The sequence below is a fragment of the Zea mays genome, chromosome 7 (assembly GCF_902167145.1).
Source record: "Zea mays cultivar B73 chromosome 7, Zm-B73-REFERENCE-NAM-5.0, whole genome shotgun sequence".
NCBI lineage: Eukaryota > Viridiplantae > Streptophyta > Magnoliopsida > Poales > Poaceae > Zea > Zea mays.
The window spans coordinates 163583407-163609742 of NC_050102.1; the positions used below are offsets into that span (position 1 = coordinate 163583407).

General features: G+C 47.4%; 2 protein-coding genes across 2 annotated transcripts; both read left to right on the top strand.

The window, feature by feature from the left end:
* Positions 1 to 1067: 1067 nt before the first annotated feature.
* LOC103633254 (cysteine-rich receptor-like protein kinase 10) lies at positions 1068 to 7249 on the top strand. The gene is made up of 6 exons (XM_008654951.4): positions 1068 to 2020; positions 5099 to 5206; positions 5316 to 5506; positions 5703 to 6154; positions 6246 to 6396; positions 6547 to 7249. Exons 1-6 carry the CDS (start codon positions 1183 to 1185, stop codon positions 6862 to 6864), a joined length of 2058 nt encoding a protein of 685 aa, XP_008653173.1. The 5' UTR covers positions 1068 to 1182; the 3' UTR covers positions 6865 to 7249.
* An 11046-nt stretch (positions 7250 to 18295) lies between these two features.
* On the top strand, positions 18296 to 21778 carry LOC103633255 (cysteine-rich receptor-like protein kinase 10). Its single transcript, XM_008654952.3, has 6 exons — positions 18296 to 19331; positions 19583 to 19693; positions 19800 to 19990; positions 20094 to 20542; positions 20677 to 20833; positions 20946 to 21778. The coding sequence occupies exons 1-6, from the start codon at positions 18476 to 18478 to the stop codon at positions 21285 to 21287; spliced, it is 2106 nt and encodes a 701-aa protein (XP_008653174.1). The 5' UTR covers positions 18296 to 18475; the 3' UTR covers positions 21288 to 21778.
* Positions 21779 to 26336: the final 4558 nt, after the last annotated feature.

Here is a 26336-nt window from a genome sequence, read left to right on the forward strand (position 1 = left end):
AGTTTGTAAGCTATCTCCAGCAACTATCATATTCTATCCGTATATCATATCTTATTTTAAATTTTACTCTACAAACAATATATTCTACTGTGCAAATCCTCTATTTTACACGGTCCAGACAGCATAAGATGTATAAAAACAACACGAAAATCTAAGGGGTACGTCTATTCAAAGATGGCCACCGATGTGTGATGTTTTTGTTTAAAAAAAATTATTAAACGGCTTCCTAAGATTCTACTAACAATGAGATTTAATAAACAAAACATAGGTATGTACACGTGTACGACGTAAAGAAATCATGTTCAATGTATCAATTTACTACGCACGTTACTAGAAACCAAAATGCAAAAAATGGAGGTGGTGGTCTCGCTCGCACAGGGCCAGCATCCGCACGTTGGAGGGAGGAAGCTTCCAAATCTCAAGATTTTATAATTCGTCGCCCGGGGATGTACGCCACCGGTGAGAATGAGATGATGCCTCCACTGCATAGGCATGAGTACATGGATCCGCCAGGAACTAGCTGGGGTCAGTGAGACATAGGCATCCATGACGGTCTCATTTTCTGTTTATCTGGTAAACAGATGCGAGAGATCTAATAAGCTACGTTGACGCCCACCAAACCATTAAAGAAACCATCCCGTGACACGTCAGAGCATCATCAGTTGTAAACCACGTACGGGAGTACTTGGGAGCGAAACCACGTCCAGTTGGGAATGATACACGAAATTGTCTCGTATTTTCTTGGCCGCGCCACTCTCTGTCACTGATAACAGTTGGCGCCGTTCCTGGATCGGAAGTCAACCCTCTCCAGCTTATAAACTTAACATATATATACCTGCTGCACACTGTCACTGACTCACAGCGGCTTTCTGAAATGAAAAACTCCAACAACGTATTTCATTCGGTATTAGTGTATATCTTGTTACTACTTATGTTCCATTTTTTATTTTTATTTTTTTAAAAAAAGTAAGACAGGGAGTCAAGTACTAGAATTATGTCTACCTTTTGCATACATTCAACAAACTACTACCGGCCCCGGCCCATTCCTATTGGCTATTAGTACATACAAGTGCAGCTAGCTTCTGTTCCACTCACACGTCACACGACACCACACCACACCAGCATCGCGATCCCCAGCCCTGTCCTCTCTCTCAACGCTTAGCTAGTTTAGCTACCAATACCATGCTTGTCCTCTTGCCCCTCCTCCTCCTCGCGGTGGCGTCCTCTCCGGCGCCGACGACGGCGGGCGACGGAGGCGGGGCCGTTCCAGTGGGGAACATCTTCTCCTTCTTCTGCAGCCCCACCAACTCGAGCGTCCTGCGGACGTACCAGCCCAACAGCACGTTCGCGGGCAACCTCCAGAAGCTCGTGTCCGAGCTCCCGTCGAACGCGTCGGCGGCGTCGGGCTTCGCGGCGGGGAGGTTCGGCGCCGGCGCGGGCCCCGGCGCGGCGTACGGGACCGCGCTGTGCCGGGGCGACTTCCTCGGCGGCCAGTGCGCCGACTGCCTCGCCGAGGGGTTCTCGCAGGCGGCCAGCCGGTGCCCCGGCAGCGTGGACGCCACCATGTACTACGACCAGTGCCAGCTCCGCTTCTCCGACCAGGACTTCCTCCTCGCCGCCGCCTCCGCCAACAACATGCCGGAGAGCACCGCCTGGAACATGAACAGGGTGTCCGCGGGGAACGTGGCCGCGTTCGACGCCCTGGTCAAGGGGCTCGTGGCCGCGGCGTCCGACGCCGCCAGCGACAGGAGCAGCCGGTACGCCACGGGCCAGGCCGGGTTCCCGCCGGAGAGCATCAACGTGTACGCGCTGGTGCAGTGCGCGCAGGACCTCACGGCGCGGCGGTGCCGGGAGTGCCTGGCCGGCCTCATGGGCCAGATGGGCAATTTTTTCGCCGGGAGAGTGGGCGGGAGGATTCTCGGCGTGCGCTGCGTCATCAGGTACGAGAAGGATGTCTTCTTCGCGCAAACCCCAGATATGCTCACGGTCGCGCCGCTGCTGGGTTCGACTTCGACCAAAGGTTAGTGTTAGTCCCAGTTCATCATAAAAAAATTCCTACTTAATCAGTAGAATTAGTGTGCTGTTTTAATTTCCCCCTAATTAGCTTAGCCTTGGGAGTCCTCGACGATAGTGACTGTGGTGATAGCCACTGTTTTTTGCTTGCTAAAATGCATGCATGCATGCCAATATTTGACCTTTGCATACCCATTATTGTTTTATATATGTTAACAAGATGAAGTAGCGAAAAATAGATAGTAAATCGGTGTTTTTTCACTATGCTGCAGTGATCTTTTAAAGCTAGCTAGTAGTAGAAGTTATGAGATAGATGATCGACTAATAAGGACGAAGAAGCTTCCAAGCAGGCTGCGAGATAAAAGTCCAGTTTTCGAATGCATGCATGGTCTAGCTAAAACAGTTCAGTCGACGAAATTCACCGCCGGTCAAAATCCAAGATCCGACAAGGGGGAAACACAGATCGATCGTGCTTACGCATGCTACTACAGCTTTCGTTACATATTTATATGCATCCATAAACGAAGCAGCGTACATGCACACTCCACATCATTTCTCCTCCACGTGTGACGTGCTTATCCTAGACTAGTAGGCCCCGCTTGAGACTTCGGCTCCCCAGTCCCCACCCATGCATATTATAGAACGGGAAAGAAAGAGCGCCTAGCGCCCTAGCCTAGATGAGAGAAATGCTCGTGCAGCGACTGACATGATGATTCGCGCGCCAGGATAGGAGTGCGTGACTTTCTTTCGGTCTGGCCGGCCGGCGGCTCGTTGTGTTGAGTTGTTTACTTGTTTTATTGATTTTTTTGTGCGTTTCGAACCCGCGACCAAATCAGGCTTCATCCACACACATATTTCCCCCCGAATCCAAACCCCTTTCGCTTCTCTCGCCTTTAATTTCGTTCGGGAATACGGGAAAAGAATGAGGGGCCCCCTCCGATAGCCCGCACATGGGCTATTTTTTGGACTCCGTATCCTGCCGACCTTACCGTGTGGAAGAAAGAATCAAACGTAACTATAGGTTGGGTAGTAGTAAAAGATAGGGGACGAAAAGTCGGTTTGGGTTTCGGGGAATGGAACGGAGATTAAAAAAACAAAAGCTGGGTCACATGGATCTCAATCTCATTCGTCCCCATGTGGACTGTAGTACCGTACCACTAACCATGTGACGGTACTACGGTAGCCTTTGGTTTTGACTGGATTGTGTACAGGCGGCCGCGCGCTGGCACGAGTAGCTACCAGCACCAGCTACGTACGTGTACGTAGCTTTGCTAGAGCTGCCCGTAACGTAACGCCCCCTGTTGACATGCGGCCTTTTGTTTTCAAGAAGATCGGCTGGACCAGTGTGAGAGCCTTAGCACACTGCACGTACCAGGATGGGTCAGATCACTTGGCGGTCACAAAGTCCGCGCCAGACGCCGAAATGGTTAAGCTGCTGTACGTACTCACTGGTAAAGTGATAAGCCTAGTAGGACTTGCACTTTTGGACAGTCTTCACATACGTATTCTCTTCACACGGGACGGGACAGTCGGCAGCAGGAGCCACATGCGTCACGAGACGCCACCACCTCTGCGCGTGCACTTCCCGAGACAGCCTTGGTCCTACGCCTACCTACGTACTACTGCTCTGAGTGCTATCTCCCTCCGTCCCATAACATCACTTTTACAACTATTTTGCGAATTACGAAGACAATCAGAGGAGTTAAATTTCTTTTCTTATTCAATTTTAAATAAAAAAAAAGGAATTTAGCCCCTTAAATCTACCCGGTTTTCTCGCTCTCAAACCAATTTTTAGTATTTAAAATTTATTCCAAAATAGGTTTTAGAAATGGGTACAGCCTCTATTCACGAGACAGTCTACCTCTATCTATCAACGTGTTGGCTGCTGCTTGCTGCTCGTTTCTTTATTGAACTTAAGTACCTGCCATTGTTTTCAAATAAGGGCAGCCGAGCAGCTGCTCTCCTAACAAAGTATAATAGGTATACCTACACATAAGCATATATACACACACGTTTTTGTTACTAATATTGACCTCTTTGTTAGAACTCTAAAAGTGCATTTCTGACATAGTTACCATCAGAGACTGGAGAGATCACAGCAGACAACGGTGTTTATTCGACGCTCTCCTTCCTGGCTCGGGTCACCTCTACCTAACCAACTAGTTACCTAATACTAGCTAGATAGGCTTATCAAAGAGCGTAGCTTTCTTCAGGTCTAGTTTGGTTAATCTAATATATATTGATCATAATCCATATGCATTAAGGTGTAACTTAAACTAATTTACACCACAATCTACCTCAACACATGTGGATTAAAGTCAATACTAACGTACCCAAACAAAACTTCAGCATTTTGGCCCGGCCGGATTGTTTGGCAGACTTTCACGCACCCATTCGTCGCTTGACTACTCTAATTCCAGCAAACAGATCGAGGCCGTCAGTTTACAACCGTAGCGTGCGCCCTGTACTTTCATTGGTGTGGCTCGGGCCCCCGGCAGACCAAATTTGATAGACCCCTGAAACTCCATGCGATGATTGCAACCCCATCCCCATGAACCATGCATGGTGTTGGCATGCATCATCACTCACCGTCACCCACAAGGACCCATCGCTGCCGCCCGGGCGGCGACCCCACCGAAGCCGATGGCGCTGCATCCATATCATTCTTCTTGTCCCCTTCTCACCTGCACGTACCACATTGCGGTCTCCAGTAGTCGTGTTGTGTGCGTACCACTACCACCCAACAAGAGAGAAGAGAGCTTACCTAATTGGACCACGCGCATTAGGCGCCAAGTCGTAGCTTCGTCGGAAACTGCCAATAGGCGCGCTGACCAGTAACGGACCGTGCAGACATTCTCATTTGGCTACTGCTAGCTCTATAGTTGACCTTGGACTTGTGTATACTGGTCGCGAGAGAGATTGAGACACTAGTACGTAGCTGTCTAGCTCTAGCTACATACACAACGTGTTCAACGTTAATATTGAACACACACACGTACGTGTGTGTGTTTTTTCAGATGTTGCTACTGTAGCGCCTAACTGCTTGTACTGTGGTTTAATATATAATGCATGTGTTCGTCATCAGGTAGTAGCAGCACCACGCTGTGGGTCGTCGCCGTCGCCGTCCCCGTGTCCGTGCTCCTGGCCTGCTTCCTGGCGTGCGTCCTGTGGATCAGAAAGCGGAGGAGGAGAGGTAGATAAGTTACTTGTGTTGTGCTTAATTAGGGTACGGTACGGTACTCAGCAGTACTGTCGTCACTAACGGCGGCGCGCGCGTGCGTGCGTGTGTGTTGATGTATCAGTGACCAATGTGTCAGGCACGGTGAGCGTGCCCACAATGTCCATGGAGATGGAGCAGGTGCTCAAGCTGTGGCGGGTCGAGGAGAGCGACTCCGAGTTCTCCCTCTTCGACTTCGACCAGATCGCCGACGCCACCGACAACTTCTCCGACGACCACAAGCTAGGCCAGGGCGGCTTTGGGCCCGTGTACAAGGTAGGCGCCCGCCGCACTACATACTGCTGTGTGCTGTCAGCAGCATGCAGCTCATGCTCATCACTATCATGCAGACCCGGCCGGCCATCAATCAATTGGCGGCATATATATGTATATATAAATCCTTCCGCATATATATGCATCTTTTAATCTGTGAGACTGTGACACCTACAAATAATGCACTGTGTCCATCCAGGGTGAGCTGCCCGGCGGCCTGGAGGTCGCGATCAAGCGGCTGTCGTCCGTGTCGGTGCAGGGCCTGATGGAGTTCAAGACGGAGATCCAGCTGATCGCCAAGCTGCAGCACACCAACCTGGTGCGCCTGCTGGGCTGCTGCGTGCAGGCCGACGAGAAGATGCTGGTGTACGAGTACATGCACAACAAGAGCCTCGACTTCTTCATCTTCGACGGCGGCGACAGAGGGAGGGCGCTGACCTGGGGCCGCCGGTTCCGCGTCGTCGACGGCGTCGCGCAGGGCCTGCTCTACCTGCACAAGCACTCGCGCCTGCGGGTCGTCCACCGCGACCTCAAGGCCAGCAACATCCTCCTGGACCGCGACATGAACCCCAAGATCTCCGACTTCGGCATGGCCAGGATCTTCTGCTCCAACGTCACCGAGGCCAACACCACGAGGGTCGTCGGCACGCAGTGAGTTCTGATGACGACGATCAGGTTTAGGAATGAATGAATGGATGGATGGTCTTTAATTTCTTCCTCGTGCTCGTGGTCCATCGATCAGTGGCTACATCGCTCCGGAATACGCGTCGGAGGGTCTCTTCTCCGTCAAATCCGACGTCTTCAGCTTCGGCGTCCTGCTCCTGGAGATCGTGAGCGGGAAGAGGACCGCCGGGTTCTACCAGTACGGCAAGTTCTTCAATCTCACAGGATATGTAAGTACATACGCTTATATATTACCATACCACCTGCGACGACGCATATACACGAACGAACGAACGAGACTTGCAGAGCCGGGCGATTACACTGACGACGACCGAGCACCTACCTGAATGAACAACGAACTCCTGCATTCATTCACGCAGGCGTACCAGCTGTGGCAGGACGGGAAATGGCACGAGCTGGTGGACCCGGCGCTGGGCGACGACCTCCCCGTGGGCGAGGTGATGAAGTGCGTGCAGGTGGCGCTGCTGTGCGTGCAGGACAGCGCCGACGACCGGCCCAGCATGTCGGAGGTGGTGGCCATGCTGGGGAGCGAGGGGGTCACCATGCCGGAGCCCCGCCAGCCGGCCTACTACAACGTCCGGATCAGCAGCCTCGCCGTGTCTTCGGACTCGTTCGCCGAGTCGTCCTGCAGGATGATCAGCAACATCACCCTCACGGACCACGAGGAAGGCAGGTAGAGACGTAGCGGTGCCTGCTGTAGCTCGCTGACGGTAAACTGTACAGGACGGCCGTTCATATGATCTGAAATTCTGAATACAGAGACACGAGAAGAAAAAAACACACGGATCGGGAGATAGTAGGTTAACATAGTTGGTGCAAGATATGCCCGTGCCCATCGACGTGTTAACGAACGCTTTTAGGCTCCAGCAATTTTTTGGTCCACAGTTGACTTGGTTTGCTGAACTGCACACCTGTGGTATTTGTATGTGCGCACTTTAGTAGGCGACAGTTAGTTTTACACTTGTATGTGCTTCCGAATTTTTGTGTTATACACCCATTTTTGTCAAAACAGTTTTCCACTGCAATAAGAAAAAAAACTGATTTTTTTGTGGGCCAAAATAATTTCCACCGACTTCAAAAATTGGCTAATTTTTATCGGTCAACAGCCGCCCGATGGAAATTAGCTAATTTTCATCGATTTTCGTCACATGCCGCGAATTCTGATAGGTCATCTATGCACAGATCATGATAATCGTAGCAGATATATGGCGTCGTTGATTGCTTCAGTAGAAGGAACGGTAACGTCGCTCTTTTTTTTATTGTTGTGAGCACTGAGCAGTAAGACGAGAGGCTAATGGGATCAAATAACGCCGCTTATGTTAGACTTATAAGCATTTTTCGTATCATTTTAATTCCATAAATTAATATTATGATGATGACATATAAAAGATAATTAATCATGACATCAAATATATCCATAACAATATGGATCATGAGAACATAAAGCATATGAATTATATAAATCATATAAATACGATAAACATGTAAACTGACTGAACAATTGAAAATAAACCGATCGAAACATAAACAGTATGACTGTAAAATTAAAACAGACAGATCTATTATATTATAATAAGACATGACAGATAAGATAAAATCATTCCTACATATGAAACAACATAGATGAATATATGAAACATATATAATCTCCAGAACACAAAACAGTAAGTAAATAAACTGATCATACCCTCTCATGCGCTCTGATGATCCAGATCCTTGGCCAGCTTCTTTTGTCATGTTGGAGATTGAAAGGGAATTAGGCTTACACCTAGTTCCTAAATAATTTTGGTGGTTGAATTGCCCAACACAAATCTTTGGACTAACTAGTTTGCCCAAGTGTATAGATTATACAGGTGTACAAGGTTCACACTCAGCCAATAAAAAGACCAAGTTTTGGATTCAATAAAGGAGCAAAGGGGCAACCGAAGGCACCCCTGGTCTGGCGCACCGGACTGTCCGGTGTGCCACCGGACAGTGAACAGTACCTGTCCGGTGCACCAGGGGACTCAGACTCAAACTCTTCACCCTCGGGATTTCTCGGAAGCCGGCGCGCTATAATTCACCGGACTGTCCGGTGTGCACCGGACATGTCCGGTGCTCCAAGGAAGCGCGGTCTCCGGAACTCGCCAGCCTCGGGTTCGCGTGGCAGCCGCTCCGCTAAAATTCACCGGACTGTCCGGTGTGCACCGGACTGTCCGGTGTACCAGCGGAGCAACGGCTCTTTTCGGCGCCAACGGCTCCCTGCGGTGCATTTAATGCACGCGCAGCGCGCGCAGACGTCAGACATGTCCATACCGGTGCACCGGACATCAAACAGTACATGTCCGGTGTGCACCGGACACCCAGGCGGGCCCACAAGTCAGAAGCTCCAACTGTCAGAATCCAACGGCAGTGATGACGTGGCAGGGGCACCGGACTGTCCGGTGTGCACCGGACTGTCCGGTGCGCCATCGAGCAGACGCCTCCAGCCAACGGTCAAGTTTGGTGGTTGGGGCTATAAATACCCCAACCACCCCACCATTCATTGCATCCAAGTTTTCCACTTCTCAACTACTACAAGAGCTCTAGCATTCAATTCTAGACACACTAAAGAGATCAAATCCTCTCCAATTCCACACAAAGCCCTAGTGACTAGTGAGAGTGATTTGCCGTGTTCATTTGAGCTCTTGCGCTTGGATTGCTTCTTTTCTTTCTCACTTGTTCTTGAGATCACAACTCCATTGTAATCAAGGCAAGAGGCACCAATTGTGTGGTGGCCCTTGCGGGGAAGTTTTGTCCCCGACTTTGATTTGAGAAGAGAAACTCACTCGGTCCGAGGGACCGTTTGAGAGAGGGAAGGGTTGAAAGAGACCCGGCCTTTGTGGCCTCCTCAACGGGGAGTAGGTTTGCAAGAACCGAACCTCGGTAAAACAAATCTCCGTGTCTCACTTGCCTATTCGCTTGGGATTTGTTTTTGCACCCTCTCTCTCGGAATCGCTTATATCTCTAACGCTAACCCGGCTTGTAGTTGTGTTTATATTTGTAAATTTCAGTTTCGCCCTATTCACCCCCCCTCTAGGCGACTATCAATTGGTATCAAAGCCCGGTGCTTCATTAGAGCCTAACCGCTCGAAGTGATGTCGGGAGATCACGCCAAGAAGGAGATGGAGACCGGCGAAAAGCCCACTACAAGCCACGGGAGCACTTCGTCGGAAGAGTCCCGCACCAAAAGGAGGGAGAAGAAGAAGAGCTCCTCCAACAAAGGGAAGGAGAAGAAATCTTCTTCTCACCACAAAGAGAAGAAGGAAAAATCTTCTTCCCACAAGCCGCATCGGAAAGGCGACAAGCACAAGAGGATGAGGAAGGTGGTCTACTACGAGACCGACACTTCATCAACTTCTACCTCCGACTCCAATGCGCCCTCCGTCACTTCTAAGCGCCAAGAGCGCAAGAAGTATAGTAAGATCCCCCTACGCTACCCTCGCATTTCCAAACATACACCTTTACTTTCCGTCCCATTAGGCAAACCACCAACTTTTGATGGTGAAGATTACGCTAGGTGGAGCGATTTAATGCGATTTCATCTAACCTCGCTCCACAAAAGCATATGGGATGTTGTTGAGTTTGGTGCGCAGGTACCATCCGTAGGGGATGAGGATTATGATGAGGATGAGGTGGCCCAAATCGAGCACTTCAACTCTCAAGCTACAACAATACTCCTCGCCTCTCTAAGTAGAGAGGAGTATAACAAAGTACAAGGGTTGAAGAGCGCCAAGGAGATTTGGGATTTACTCAAGACCGCGCATGAAGGTGATGAGCTCACCAAGATCACCAAGCGGGAAACGATTGAGGGGGAGCTCGGTCGGTTCCGGCTTCGCAAAGGGGAGGAGCCACAACACATGTACAATCGGCTCAAGACCTTGGTGAACCAAGCGCGCAACCTCGGGAGCGTAAAGTGGGATGACCACGAGGTGGTTAAGGTTATTCTAAGATCACTTATTTTCTTTAACCCTACTCAAGTTCAATTAATCCGTGGTAATCCTAGATATACCAAAATGACCCCCGAGGAAGTTATCGGGAATTTTGTGAGCTTTGAATGCATGATCGAAGGCTCGAGGAAGATCAACGAGCTTGATGATGCCACCACATCCGAAGCTCAACCCGTTGCATTCAAAGCAACGGAGGAGAAGAAGGAGAAGTCTACACCAAGTCGACAACCAATCGACGCCTCCAAGCTTGACAATGAGGAGATGGCGCTCGTCATCAAGAGCTTCCGCCAAATCCTCAAACAAAGGAGGGGGAAAGACTACAAATCCCGCTCCAAGAAGGTTTGCTACAAATGTGGTAAGCCCGGTCATTTTATTGCTAAATGTCCTATATCTAGTGACAGTGACCGAGGCGACGACAAGAAAGGGAGAAGAAAGGAGAAGAAGAGGTACTACAAGAAGAAGGGCGGCGATGCCCATGTTTGTCGGGAATGGGATTCCGACGAGAGCTCAAGCGACTCCTCCGACGACGAGGACGCCGCCAACATCGCCGTCACCAAGGGACTCCTCTTCCCAAACGTCGGCCACAAGTGCCTCATGGCAAAGGACGGCAAAAAGAAGGTTAAATCTAAATCCTCCACTAAATATGAATCCTCTAGTGATGACAATGCTAGTGATGAGGAAGATAATTTGTGTTCCCTCTTTGCCAACCTTAACGTAGCTCAAAAGGAAAAATTGAATGAATTGGTTAGTGCTATTCATGAAAAGGATGACCTTTTGGATTCCCAAGAGGATTGTCTAATTAAAGAAAACAAAAAACATGTTAAGGTTAAGAAGGCTTATGCTCTTGAGATAGAGAAATGTGAAAAATTATCTAGTGAGCTAAGCACTTGCCGTGAGATGATTGACAACCTTAGACATGAAAATGCTAGTTTAAATGCTAAGGTTGATTCACATGTTTGTAATGTTTCAATTCCCAATTCTAGAGATAATGATGATGATTTGCTTGCTAGGATTGAAGAATTGAACATTTCTCTTACTAGCCTTAGAACTGAGAATGAAAAGTTGCTTGCTAAGGCTAAGGACTTTGATGTTTGCAATACTACCATTGCCGATCTTAGAGATAAGAATGATATACTTCGTGCTAAGATTGTTGAACTTAATTCTTGCAAACCATCTACATCTACCATTGAGCATGTCACTATTTGTACTAGATGTAGAAATGTTGATATTGATGCTATTCATGATCATATGGCTTTAATTAAACAACAAAATGATCATATAGCAAAACTAGATGCTAAAATTGCCGAACAACAAAATGATTCAGAGTGTCAACACGCACACAAATCGCAACAAGAGCTCGCAACACGACTCAATGAGTTCACAACTCCACAAGAGCTCTATATGCTATCACAATGAAACGAATGCGCGAAATCTATGTCTTGGTGCTTAGAAATGTTGTAGGAATGCTTGGTATTCTCCTCCATGCGCCTAGGGGTCCCTTTTATAGCCCCAAGGCAGCTAGGAGCCGTTGAGAGCAATCAGGGAAGGCAATTCTTGCCTTCTGTCATCTGGCGCACCGGACAGTCCGGTGCACACCGGACACTGTCCGGTGCCAGATTTCTTTCCTTAAATGGCGAAGCCGACCGTTGGCAGACCTGGAGCCGTTGGCGCACCGGACATGTCCGGTGCACACCGGACATGTCCGGTGCACACCGGACAGTCCGGTGCCATCTTCTAGCCGTTGGCTCGGCCACGTGTCCCGCGCAGATTGCGCGGCCGACCGTTGGCCCGGCCGACCGTTGGCTCACCGAACAGTCCGGTGCACACCGGACAGTCCGGTGAATTTTAGCCGTACGTCGCCGATGAATTTCCGAGAGCGGCCACTTCGCTCCAACCAGCCTGGCGCACCGGACACTGTCCGGTGCACCACCGGACAGTCCGGTGCTCCCAGACTCAGCAGAGTCTTGGCTGCTCGAGCCAAGACATTTACAATTGGATTTTTCCTGTTTCCAGCACTTAGACACAATACATTAGTCCATAAAACAATGTACTAAGTCTGAGAAACATACCTTTATCCTTGATTTGTACTTTGTCCACCTTTTTACACTTAGGCACTTGTGTTGGACACTAAATCACCAAAACACTTAGAAATGGCCCAAGGGCACATTTCCCTTTCAATTAGCAGTTACTAAGTGTAAGTGAATACCAATCCATAGTAATAATACATAAAGGTAATAGTAAAATAATCCCAAATGCAATGAAATGACAGGTTAAGTTTAAGTTCCATAAATTAATCATGTGAGTGTCCGAGCCGCTCATGACCGTGAGCACGGTTAGTATACCAGTTTTACACTCTGCAGAGGTTGCGCATCTTTACCCACAAGTCGTGTTACCCATTTGCCACGGAGTTGATCAGACCCCATACACCTCTACCAAGGAAGCGAGGCAGGGTACCACTACGAGGCCTTTACAAAGTTCCACTAGCTTCAGACTACCCGCTACAGTTTATAGGAAGCTCCAATGCAGGGTTCTTGCCTGACCGCCATCGCAGCAAAATCAACCAAGGACCTCCCTACACTGACCACTCCCCTACTACCCTTGCCCCTTTCGGGTAAGGTAGCCCTCCACTAGCTTTCCTAGTTAATCAGCCAAGGGCGTCCCATTAAACCCTTGTGGTAGCACTGTTTTCCCGGGTGGTTCTCCATGTTCCCATTAACATAATGATCTTATCATGAATAATAATAATAAACAGATAATAAAAAGTATAACGATGAGTGATAAATATCTTTATACCCAAATCCACATAAAGCGATAGCATATACTACCCAAAAATTTAGTAGTAAAACCAGTGGTGAAACAAGGTATAAAGATAGTCAAAATCTAGGGTAACCTATTGGGTCCCATCAAAATTAACCTATGCAGATCATTATGATTAATAAGAACATGAATGGGTAAAAGAAGTGATCAAGGGCACAACTTGCCTTCAATGAGCTCCTGCTCAGCTATCTCTACTTGATGAACCTCAGATTCCACAGTGGCTTGCTCGTCTACTCGTATCAACACAATACATACATAGCATAGCATAAATTAACATCACATCAAACATGCAAATAGAATATACAGTAATAAACTAGACATTAAAATAGGATCACAGGAACTGGAATCATTAAATTTGGAGGTATAGATTTTAAGATATGAATTTCTGAATGTTTTATGTATTTAATACAAGATTAAGTACTAGATAAATGTTAATGTGTCTTTCATGCCAAAACAGAGGCACTAATGGTTAGACAATAATATTATGAAAATTTAGAAACTGGAATGAACTAATTTGGAGTTCATATGCATTTTCTATGAATTATACAAATTCTAGGAACTATTTTCCTATTAAAAACTCTTTTTCTAATTCATTTTCCTGATTTTATAACTTTCTAGACTAGGCGCCTATTTCTGGAAAACACAGGGACCTCGGAGTAATTCATCCTAAGACTCAGAGTGCTGTACAGGGTGGACTGCGGGTTGTTTCTCTAAAATTATAAGGGGTTTTCTGCGAAGTGGCATGGCGAAGGGGTATTGAGTATTAGGAGCCGCCCGATCTAAATCTTGCGGTTCAGATTAAATTCAGATGTATACGAATCTGTATGCAATCACCACCCTCAGATCGGAGTTCAAAGGTCTGGATTTTATGCGCTTGAGCCCATCCCGAACCGTCCGATCAGAACAACAGCTCCGATCGAGTTGCACAGCGGATGAAGGTTTAGATCTAATCCGACCGTCCATTCGGGAATCAGTGGTCATGAACTCGACCCCATCCCCTGACCACAAGCCACGGCGGCGCGTCCAGCCACCCGGCGACCGAGCACGCCGGTGACCCCCAACTAGTGATTCGGAGCGCTCATACCACGATTACCCAAGGCTACGCGAAATTGAGAGTGTGGCGGACCCAGGAGAGTGCTTATTACCGGCAACGGTGAGGTGAAGGAGCCGCACCACGACGCGAGGCGGAAGGACGGCACACACCCTGCTCCGACGAGCAATTCCGATGGATCAGGCGACGATCTCCAAGCGGTGTGGCCACGACTACTTTTCCTAGGGTCTGGAGGAGCTCTTAGGGACGATTCCGATGCCTTGGACAATGGTCAGCCAAGTTTTCCCCGGCGGTGCTTCTGTCCTTTCGGCGATGGCGAGCTGCGAGAAGGTATGGTGGCGACTAGTAGGGCGAGAACCACAGAGGGGTAGAGATGCAGTCGGGTAGGGAGTCGTGGCCTTAAAGCATGGAGTTGCGCGTGCCGCGGATTCCGAGTCAGCCTACGGCATTCCCTCGCTCGCGCTCGCGGCTAGCGCGGGGGTTCGGTGGAGACGATAGCGCCGACAAACGGGGCCCACGGTCAGAGAGGCGTCGGTGTAGCGTGCGCACGAGGAGGTGCAGCCGCAGGCGGGTGAGGAGTTGGGCCGTGCACATAGTAGTTTTCCTGGGTGGGCCGAATTAGATCCCGCGTCCCAGGTAGGCTTTTTATCCCTTTTTCTTTTCTTTTGCTGTTATTTTCCTTTTCTTTCTTATATTTTGAATCCAAATTTTCAACCTAGAATTTGAATTCAATTTCACAGTAGAATTTGTACTCAGTTTGAATATTCTACTTGGCTATACCAAGGTGTGATGAAGTCATATATTTATAAATTTACTTTGTATTATATGATATTCCTTCCTTTCCTTCCCCATTTTCAAGGTTTTGTTTTCAAACTAGGGTTTGAATGTTGTGGGCACATTAATACGTTGCTATTGATACTTTTATTTTTATTATCCACATATGCACAATCAAATAAACTCCAGCATGATGCATAGGTTATTTAGGTGTTCTTTGTTTTAATTATCCACTTTTAGCTAGGGTTGATCACATGCAATGAATAGTAGAGGCCACAAACTAATGGGTTTATCTCTATCCACTTTTATTATACTTTTGAGTATTACACAGAGCCACCTTCCCATGCTCCTGGGAGAGAGCTCTTCACTGTGAGAGCGTGATTTACGGACGAACGGAGCCGGATAGTAGAAACCAACGCACATGGGTTGTCGGGTGACGGTCGACAAAGAGCCGGAGCGCTCCGAAGCTCATCCAAACAGGCCTTAGATACTCCATCATTTTTGTGGCTCCTAGTTCATTTTTAGTAAGTGGGGTAATAATAACTCCTAGCTACACTGCACCAAAATGAAGAAGTCTACTGGAGCCCTACTTATTTCAATCATATTCAAGTGCTAATAGTATCATGTAGCCGCAATTCGTCCACTTAATAATTATACTAATACAATTAATCAACTCTATAATGTAATCGTCAAGCAATTACTAGTAATTTAGTGGACTAGTAGGGACAAAGTGGAGGCAGTGTTGGTGCCCGCATTGTGTGGAAATCGTAATTGGACATTGGCTTGTCCCAACGGGGTTGAACTTTCATCTGGCCATGCGCATCTACCGCGCGATAAATGTGATGCTGACCGCGGAGCTGACCACGTGCGGTTCGCAAAAGCTTGTCTGCGTTCACACGCTTGCGTTACCGGGTGACAATGGGTACCCAAAACTTAAATAGCCGTTTGTTTCTTTTTATTTTAAGGAATTAGAATCTTACTAATAGAATAGACTATTTTTTTAGAATGTGACATTCCACCACTTTCCAAAGTTATCATATAAGCCTATCTCAAATTCATGAGGTAAGAGATGAAAATCGATTCTATAGATTTACATAATATTTTTCTGATGTATAATTTATAGCAAACTCTTCTACTTGCTTCGCTATAACATAAATATAGTATATAATTATCTCTCTCATATGATTCAGGATAATATACAAATATATTACATATATAAATATATGAACTTAATTAGTTGTCTAAATTATAATTATTAAAATGGAATTCAATTCCAACGAAACAAACGTGGCCTAAGTAAAAACCTTATTAGAGCACACGTATGATAAATTTTGATGTCCATGAATATTTTATTGGGTCATTTATTATACCATCGGTACGGTGGGCGTATGGTGGACATGAGTATATTCTCTCTTGCTCTATACCCGCTATCCGATAGTAAATCCGCTAACATGACATGTGGGTCCAGATTAATGAGCTTGTTTTCTCTCATACATGGGTTTTTGAGATAAATTTTCGAAAAAGAAGATGCACATTGTTCATATGAGTACTCTATTAATTCTATTAAGCCTTGGGCCATGATATCCCATCCACTGGGGCCAGGATATCACAGATACCCTTCAGGGTCTACCATTTTTGGGATGGACCAGATGATTGTTTGTACGGTTGCCCTGATAATATGGAGACAGAAGTATGTCATTATATGGCGGACAATGTTGGCTTTCTGAAGCTGGAGGCCATGCTTTCAATTTTGTCTAATGAAGATTTTTCTGATTGCTTAGCTTAGACTCGTCTTAAAGTAACTTATATCAATTTTTTGTTTTTAGCTTTATATTGCTTTGATGAAATGACTTATTCTTCTCTTTTATGAATTTGCAGGTTCTATTCCTAAGCAAGGCCTTAAAGAATAAGAGGAATGTCGAGGGCGCGAAACTACCGAGAAAGAAATAATGAAACTCAGATCCGAAGTGTCCAGACTTCGGTTTGATGGTGAAGAAAAGGAAAAATCTTTCAAGGTCCTAGAAAAGAATTTTATTGATAGTCGGACCGAAGTCCAGACTATAAAAGGCGGAGGGCCAAACAGCCAAGGCAGGAGCATTCAGTCTGAGTTCTCTACTTCGCTTCATTGTCGCACTTGCACCCGATTGTAACACGTTCCTCAGAAAATATTAGGATCAATCCTACACTGGACTAGTGCGAAAGCCTGAACCAGTATAAACCACTTGTCTGAATCCCTCGATTCGTCATTCGGAGTGAGCCCACACTAGCCTCCCTCACCGAACACAAATTCTACTATGTTATCGGTTTTCGAAACCATGACAATTGATGATACTTTATTTTCTATAAGATGGAATTCAACTTAAGTTGGAGTTTGTTGTAATGTGATGCAAATTCTAATGTGGGTCTTGTGAGTATTTATTTCCGCATTAAATTGTAGTCTGTCCATTCTATATAATATATATCTTGTAAGACGCGTGGGAAGAGAGACGATTCGTTATATTCTCTTCCCTGTGTTATGTAAACTCTTTTTAGATTGTCGGTTGGCGTCCGTGGTTTTGTCTCGCGAGGGGTTTTCATGTAAAATTATGCGTCACATGTTTGATATAGGGATGACAATTGAACCCGTGGGTATGGATACCCACGGGTTTCGTACCCGGTGGACATGAATATGGGTTGGAAAACTCACCCGTGGATCCTATCAGGTCGGGTACCCGAAATACGTCGGGTAGGGTACGGATAGTATATTTTACCCATGGATATCCACGGGATACCCGAAATATTAATTCATAATTTTATATGTTGTGTTTTGGCCCATGAAGCAAAGAAAAAAAGCCCAAAGCAGTGAACCTGTCATTGTGTTGTTGCTTATATTTGTGTTGTGTGAACTATGATTTGTGAACTGGACGTGTGCTATGATTTGTGAACTGTACTATGATATGTGAACTGGACGTGTACTAGTCATTAACTGTACTATGAATCTATGATTTGTAAATTGGTGATGTTGCTTATCAATTTCACATGTTGTGATGTTGTTCATTAACTCCCATCTGTCATAAACTGTGTTGCTCATCAATTTACATGCAGATTTATAGTTTACAGTAGTATATCCACTGGATACCCGATACCCGGTGGATACGGGTACGAGTCCATTTTTTACCCGATTGACTTGGTGGGTATGAATATTTGTATAAGGGTCGGGTATGATATCGGGTCGGGTATTATCATACCCGAACACAACCCGACCCGCTGCCATCCCTAGTTTGATCCTGTTTACATTATTTGCTAACACACGTGTCAACCTCAATTCAGCGAGATATTCTGCTATGTAAACATAGCCAAAATCTCTGTTAACTGGAAACCTTAACCAACTTGTAAAGCTGTTGTACCTGTTGCTTTTTTACCTCTACTTTTATACTTTAATGCAAAGAAAAACGGTTGACAAGCTAGCATCGATGCTTCCCCGACACACTCCAGCTCCAGGTGCGCAAGCAGTCGTCAATGACGGCACAACAACGAGGACCAACTAACTTTTCTATTGTAGCCCAGTGGGCCAGCCTTTGACTTCGCCCACACACAATAAATCTGCTTGTATCTATAAACTACAAGTAATAATCCTCTGTATGTCTACTGTCTCGCGCTTTCTCATTGCAAAAGGGGCTCGCCGCCGGCTCGCTCGGCATGGCCGTCCTCCTCCTCCCCCCTTGCCTCGTCTTTCTCCTCCTCCAGCTATTTTCCGCGCCGTCAGACGGCGCCACCGCCGAGTACGCGGAGTACACGTGCAATGGGACCACGGGCAACTTCACCTCCGGCAGCGCGTTCGCCGCCAACCTGGACCGCCTCGTCGCCGAGCTGCCGGGCAACGCCTCCGCCTCCCCGTTGCTCTTCGCGTCGGCATCCGCCCCCGGCTCCGCCGACGCCGACACCGCGTACGGCCTCGCGCTGTGCCGCGGGGACGTGACGGACGCGCGGGCCTGCTCGGCCTGCCTGGCGGACGCCTTCTCCCGCCTGCGCCGCCTGTGCGGCGGGGACCGGGACGCCACGTTCTACGCCGACCTGTGCACGGCGCGGTACTCGGGCGCCGACTTCATGGCGCGCCCCGACGACAACTCCCCCGTCGTGAACGGCATGGACGCGAACGCGTCCACGTACCCCGGGTGGGACGCGGCCAACGCCACCAGCCGGAGCTTCTTCCTCTCCCTCGTGGGGACGCTGTTCGGCGAGATGTCCATGTACGGCGCGTACAACTCGTCGCGCCGCCTCGCCACCGCCGTCATGTTCATCAACGCGGGCCTGCCCACCGTGTACGGCCTCGCGCAGTGCACCCCGGACCTCGCGCCCGCGCAGTGCTGGCACTGCTTCCAGGGCCTCGGCGACCTCAACCGCCAGTGGTACGACGGACGCGAGGGCGGGCGCGTCTCCGGCGTCCGCTGCAGCTTCCGCTACGAGGGCTACCAGTTCTACCAGGGCACGCCGGACGTCAGGATCGGCCTGCAAGGTGGCCCGTCCTCCTCGCCGGACGATGATGGAACCAGTGGTAAACACGTTATACATACGTACGCATAGTTCTAACACGCTTATGTCACACATGAACACGTTTGTTTTGTTTATTTACATGTTTATTCTTCAGACAGTCGTACTCGTACACTTACTAGGTTTGTTTATTAACTTGTAACGACTCCATTAGTTAGTCTTGCACTCTTGCGTGTGTGGTTGCAATGGACTGCATTATTATCGTTTCTTCTTCTTCTTCTTATTATTTTTTTATCTGTGGAAATGACGATGCAGCAAGCAACCACAAAAAGGTCTTAATCATCGCTCTTGTCGTACCAATCGCTCTTGTCTGTGGCGTGCTGGTCGCCGGCCTTCTCCTCACCAGAGCACAAAGGAAACGAGCCGGTATGTAAGAAGATGAGAAAAATCATTTCAGGCGTAAATGGAAACTAGCTGCTTAATTAATTAATTAATTAACGAGCGGGAAACCTGCGCGCGCGCAATGATCCAGGAAAGACGAGGCTGCCGACGCAGATGCATTCTAGAAACAGCTCCAAGACGGAGGAGGCGCTGAAGCTGTGGCGGATCGAGGAGAGGAGCTCGGAGTTCACGCTCTACGACTTCGCCGAGCTGGCGGCCGCGACGGCTGACTTCTCCGACGACAACCTGCTCGGCAAAGGCGGCTTCGGCCCCGTCTACAAGGCGAGCTGACGTTTCATTGTTTTCAGGTTGCTTGCACTGCATTGACTGACAAGTAAGCAGAAGCAGCAATGGCTGACTGTGATCGAATTCGATCCGGCTGCAGGGGAAGCTGGCGGACGGCGCGGAGGTCGCGGTGAAGCGGCTGGCGGCGCACTCCGGGCAGGGCCTGGAGGAGTTCAAGAACGAGATCCAGCTGATCGCCAAGCTGCAGCACACCAACCTGGTGCGCCTGCTGGGCTGCTGCGTGCAGGAGGAAGAGAAGATGCTGGTGTACGAGTACATGCCCAACCGCAGCCTGGACTGCTTCATCTTCGACCAGCAGCGGGGGCCATTGCTGGACTGGGAGAAGCGGCGCCGTATCATCGAGGGGATCGCGCAGGGGCTGCTCTACCTGCACAGGCACTCGCGGGTGCGCATCATCCACCGGGACATGAAGGCTAGCAACATCCTGCTGGACAAGGACATCAACCCCAAGATCTCCGACTTCGGCATGGCCAGGATCTTCGGGTCCAACATGACGGAAGCCAACACCAACAGGGTCGTCGGAACATAGTAAGAGGAAGCCGAGAGGAACCACGCCTTTCTGTGCAACCTTTTTCCAATTCACTGATGTTCATTTCGCTAGTGGTGTTCTCTGTTTCTGCGACAACTGACGTTCTCCTTTTGACGCTTGTATCTTATCGCAGTGGCTACATGGCTCCCGAGTACGCTTCCGAGGGCATCTTCTCGGTCAAGTCGGACGTGTACAGCTTCGGCGTGTTGCTGCTGGAGATTGTCAGTGGCAAGAGGAACAGCGGCCACCACCAGCACCAGTACGGCGACTTCATCAACCTCCTCGGATACGTAAGTATGAGGAGTAGGAGACAGGAGTACCATCTCATCTGTCGTCTACTGCAAATTGGATGACGCTGCTGAATTCGATGCCGATGCGTTCGTTGTTTTGCACTATGCACAGGCCTGGCAGCTATGGAGGGAAGGGAGGGCGTTCGAGCTGATCGACCCGACGCTGGGAGAGTGCACCGAGGTGGCCGACATCGTTCGGTGCGTCAAGGTGGCGCTGCTGTGCGTGCAGGACAGCGCCACGGACCGGCCCACCATGACCGACGTGACGGCGATGCTGGCAAGCAGGGATGGTGGTGCGGCGGCGTCGCTGCCGGACCCGAGACGCCCGCCGCACTTCTCGCTCAGGGTCAGCAGCAGCGACGACGGGTCGTCGGAGGTGCGGACGCGGTCGCACGGCACCGCGTCGTTCAGCACCAACGACCTCACCATCACCACCGTCCAAGATGGCAGATGATGCATGCATGACCGGCGTATTAGGTAGTGTTAAGTTTGCTCCTAGAGCTTAGTTCAGAATGGAATGACTCCGTATTTGTTTGTTTTTTTACGGTAAACGGGGTAGAGGGTCCCACCTGATTTTCATTGTATAAGTCGTAAGAACAACCACTTACATTGAGAGCTAGTTTAGGAGTCCAAAAATCGGAGTAATTTGAGAGGCTAAAATCACCTTCGTATCTATCTAAAATTGAATAAGGTGGAGATTTTAGCCCCTCTAATTCACTCTGATTTTATGGCTCTCAAACTAGCCCTCAAGGGTGTTACTTCTTAAGACACATAGAAGGAGGGTACATGAGGCTAGGGAGGGTTCATGATATTCCTCAGGTCTCAGTGGAGGAAAATTCTTACCTTACTTCTGAGTTCAGTGAAGATGAAATTAGGAAAGCGATTTTCCAAATGCAGCATAATAAGGCGCCGGGCCCTGATGGCTTCCCGGCCGAGTTTTTTCAAGCCTTTTGGGACCTAATCAAGACTGAACTTATGACTTTATTCGGGGATTTTCATGCGGGAAACCTTCTCTTATATAGTCTTAATTTCGGAACGATTATTCTACTCCCAAAATGCAAGGATGCCTTAACTATTCAGCAGTATAGGCCTATATGTTTACTGAATGTAAGTTTCAAATTTTTTACAAAAGTACTTACAAATAGGCTCTCTGATATAGCTAATAAGTTAATTCGTCCAACCCAGACTGCTTTCATTCCGGGGCGGAATATAATGGAGGGGGTGATTATTTTACGTGAAACGATCCACGAGCTCCATCGTAAGAAACAAAGTGGGGTCATTCTTGAAATCGACTTTGAAAAAGCCTATGATAAAGTGAACTGGGCTTTTGTGCAACAGACTCTACGTATGAAGGGATTTTCCGGCGAATGGTGTAATTGGATTAATTCAATCATGACAAGGGGTCATGTTGGAATCAAAGTCAATAACCAGATAGGAGGAATTTTTCAGACTTACAAAGGCTTGAGACAAGGAGATCCTCTTTCTCCGATTCTGTTTAACATAGTAGTGGATATGCTGGCTATTCTGGTTAACAGGGCAAAAAATGATGGACAATTTGAAGGTCTTATACCGCACCTGGTTGACGGTGGTTTATCCATTCTGCAATATGCAGATGACACCTTATTGTTTCTAGATCATGACTTGGCCAAGGCATCTAACTTAAAGCTTTTGTTGTTAGCCTTTGAACTAGTGTCAGGTTTAAAGATTAATTATCATAAGAGTGAGTTGTTTTGTTTTGGCCAGGCGGAGAATGAGGAATACAGTTATATTTGCCTATTTGGATGCAAAAAGGGGTATACCTTTTCAAGTATCTTGGAATCCCAATGCATTTTAGGAAATTAAGTAATATTGACTGGAAAGTAGTGGAAGACAAAATTGAAAGGAAATTAAGTAGCTGGAAAGGGAAACTGATGTCGGTTGGAGGTCGTCTAGTTCTGTTAAATTATGCTCTAACAAGTTTGGTAATGTTCATGTTGTCTTTTTTCGAGGTCCCAAAGGGAGTCCTAGAAAAATAGACTACTTTAGATCACAGTTCTTCTGGCAAGGTAGTGATTACAAAAAGAAATATAGACTTGCTAAATGGGAAATTCTTTGCCAGCCAAAAGAAGTAGGGGGTTTGGGTATTCAGAATATAGACGTCCAAAACAAGTGTCTGCTAAGTAAATGGTTGTTTAAATTGTTGAATGAGGATGGTTTGTGGCAAACTTTGCTTAGGAAAAATATCTGAGTAGATACACGCTCACAAAAGTAACCTCAAAACCAGGTGACTCCCATTTCTGGGCAGGTTTGATGAAAGTGAAGGACACCTTCCTAAATTTAGGTTCTTTTATCTTGAAAAACGGGACTCAGATTAGGTTTTGGGAGGACCGCTGGTTGGGGTTGCAACCTCTAATGACCCAATATCCATCGTTGTATAATATAGCGCGCAAAAAGAGTGCTACTGTAGCGTCGGTTTTCAAAACGGTTCCGCTTAATGTTTATTTTCAAAGAGCACTGGTGGGTGAAAACCTGAGGTTATGGCATCTGTTGGTTCTCAGAGTAGCTCAGGTTGAGCTATGTGGGGAAATGATATGTTCAAATGGGATTTATCTGTGACGGGTCTTTTCTCTGTTAGGTCAATGTATAGAGCACTCCTTAACAATAATCATGTGACTTATAATAAGACTCTATGGTCTTTGAAGGTACCTTTGAAGATAAAAATCTTTATGTGGTATTTAATTAGAGGGGTGGTTTTAACAAAAGATAATCTTCTGAGGCATAATTGGCATGGAGATAGAACGTGTGCCTTTTGTCACTCGGATGAATCGATTCAAGACTTGTTTTTTGCTTGTCACTATGCTCAGTTCATGTGGACGTTAGTTTTTTGGAGTTTGGGTTTCAATCAACCGATATCAGTTAGACACGCTTTTGGGAATTGGCTTTTTGGGATGCCTTCGTGAGTGCACCTAGAGGGGGGTGAATAGGTGATCATGTAAAATTCAACAACTAATAGCCAATAAAACTTGGTTAAGTGTTAGTATGGCTAAGTAGCGAGCTCTTGCGAATACACAAGGAATCACAGAAAAGCAATCACAAGAGACACACAAGTTATCCCGTGGTTCGGCCAAGTATAACATTGCCTACTTCCACGTTGTGGCGTCCCCCTTTCAAGTGATCCAATGATCAACTTGAATACCATGGTGTTCTTCTTTCTTATCTCTATTCCCGTTCGCGAGGAATCTCCACAAGTTGGAGTCTCTCGCCCTTACAATAAAGATCACGGTGAAAGCACAAGAGTAAGGTTGGGAAGCAACACACACAAATCCGCAGCAATACGCACGCACACAAGCCAAGACTTGAACTCAAAATGAAGCACAACAAGTTCACTACAAGAACCGAGCTCAAATCAATAACACGGTTGATCAAGTACACAGAGACGGAGTGTGGAAGACTTAGAATACTCAAAGTATGCTTAGGTGACACCTCCATGCGCCTAGGGGTCCCTTTTATAGCCCCAAGGCAGCTAGGAGCCGTTGGAGGCATTCTTGGAAGGCAAAACTTGCCTTCTGTCGGGTGGCGCATCGGACAGTCCGGTGCACCACCGGACAACCATTGTTCATGTCCGGTGCACGATTTCCTTCCATTCCTGACGCAGCCGACCGTTGCAACTCCGGGCTGGATGGCGCACCAGACACTGTCCGGTGCACACCGAACAGTCCAGTGCCCCGAGCCGACCGTTGGCGCGGGCCACGCGTCACCCGTGGATTGCGCGTCCGACCGTTGCGCTGGCGACCGTTGGCTCACCGGACAGTCCGGTGCACCACCGGACAGTCCGGTGAATTATAGCTGTACACCGCCGAAGTTTTCCCGAGAGCGGCCAGTTCGCCGGAAGCCAGTCTGGCACACCGGACTGTCCGGTGCACCCAGACCGAGCAGCAGTTGGCTGTACACAGCCAACTCTTTTCCAATCCTTTTTCCTCTGTTTCTATCACTTAGATACAATACATTAGTACCCAAATCAATGTACTAAGTCTTCGAAACATACCTTCTTGTTGATTTGCACTTCATTCATCATTTGGCATATAATAACCCACTTAATATGTGTTGGACACTTAATCACCAAAATATACTAGAAATGGCCCAAGGGCACATTTCCCTTTCAATCTCCCCCTTTTTGGTGATTTATTCCAACACATAAAAAAGCAAAAAATGGAAGTGCAACATCAATGCAATTGAGAACAAAAATAGTCTTTGACAAGATTTGACATATTTGGATCGTTCTTTGCCACCACTTGGTTTGTTTTTGCAAATCAAATTCATTTTCCTATCTCTAAGCAAACACACTTTTTTGGGCACAAAGAGAGATAATCCAAGAGTAAAAATAATTAAGAGCCAAAAAACTCCCCCTTTTTCTCATAATCAAACATTCTTCCCACAAGAGACCAAATTTTGATAGTAAGAGTATTTTGACAAATCAAAGGTTCTAACTCTACTATTTTCAAAATTCTCAAGTGGTAGCTGATCCATTTGCTTTGGCATTAATTTCTCCCCCTTTGGCATTAAGCACCAAAATGGGATCATTATTGGCCCTTTTAACCCCATTGCCTCACCAAAATTGTCAATTAAGAGCAAAAATGCAATAAGAGCTTAAGAATGAACTTGGAGGTTAGTACACTAATACCGGAGTGTAGTGGAAGTCTTTGCATGGTCCAAGTTCACCTTTCCCTTTCAATTCACCTTTGAGACTACATCAAGTAAACTCTAGAACAAATGTTAGTCTCAAAGGGTCAAGTTGTAGCACTTCTCCCCCTAAATATGTGCATCATTCACACATGGACTTGTGAGGTCCGGGGATCCCTTGCACAACTTGAACTCCATACAAATCTCATAAATGCATAAAGTAACGTGATCAGGCATAGAACACATGTACGCTATAAATCAATCCAAGTTACGCGAATCTAAGACATTTAGCTCACTACGCAGCCTGCAAAAGGTTTTCTCATCTAAAGGCTTGGTAAAGATATCGGCTAGCTGGTTCTCGGTGCTTATATAGAACACTTCGATATCTCCCTTTTGCTGGTGGTCTCTCAAAAAGTGATGCCGGATGTCTATGTGCTTAGTGCGATTGTGTTCAACAGGATTATCCGCCATGCGGATTGCACTCTCATTGTCACATAGGAGTGGGACTTTGCTCAGATTGTAGCCAAAGTCCCGGAGGGTTTGCCTCATCCAAAGTAGTTGCGCGCAACACTGTCCTGCGGCAACATACTCGGCCTCAGCGGTGGATAGGGCAACTTAGGTTTGTTTCTTAGAACTCCAAGACACCAGGGACCTTCCTAGGAATTGGCACGTCCCTGATGTACTCTTCCTATCAACCTCGCATCCAGCATAATCGAAGTCCGAGTATCCAATCAAGTCAAAGGTAGACCCCTTTGGATACCAGATCCTGAAGCAAGGCGTAGCAACTAAATATCTAAGAATTCGCTTAATGGCCACAAGGTGACACTCCCTTGGATCGGATTGA

What these genes read in the sequence shown, in the direction of transcription:
- LOC103633255 (XM_008654952.3), top strand. Translation starts at nt 18,476, where the DNA reads ATGGCCGTCCTCCTCCTCCCCCCTTGCCTCGTCTTTCTCCTCCTCCAG. An exon ending in AGCACAAAGGAAACGAGCCG is followed by an intron (nt 19,694 to 19,799) that starts GTATGTAAGAAG and finishes GCAATGATCCAG; the next exon opens with GAAAGACGAGGCTGCCGACG. An exon ending in AACAGGGTCGTCGGAACATA is followed by an intron (nt 20,543 to 20,676) that starts GTAAGAGGAAGC and finishes ATCTTATCGCAG; the next exon opens with TGGCTACATGGCTCCCGAGT.
- LOC103633254 (XM_008654951.4), top strand. Translation starts at nt 1,183, where the DNA reads ATGCTTGTCCTCTTGCCCCTCCTCCTCCTCGCGGTGGCGTCCTCTCCG. An exon ending in ACGAGGGTCGTCGGCACGCA is followed by an intron (nt 6,155 to 6,245) that starts GTGAGTTCTGAT and finishes TCCATCGATCAG; the next exon opens with TGGCTACATCGCTCCGGAAT. An exon ending in TCTTCAATCTCACAGGATAT is followed by an intron (nt 6,397 to 6,546) that starts GTAAGTACATAC and finishes TCATTCACGCAG; the next exon opens with GCGTACCAGCTGTGGCAGGA.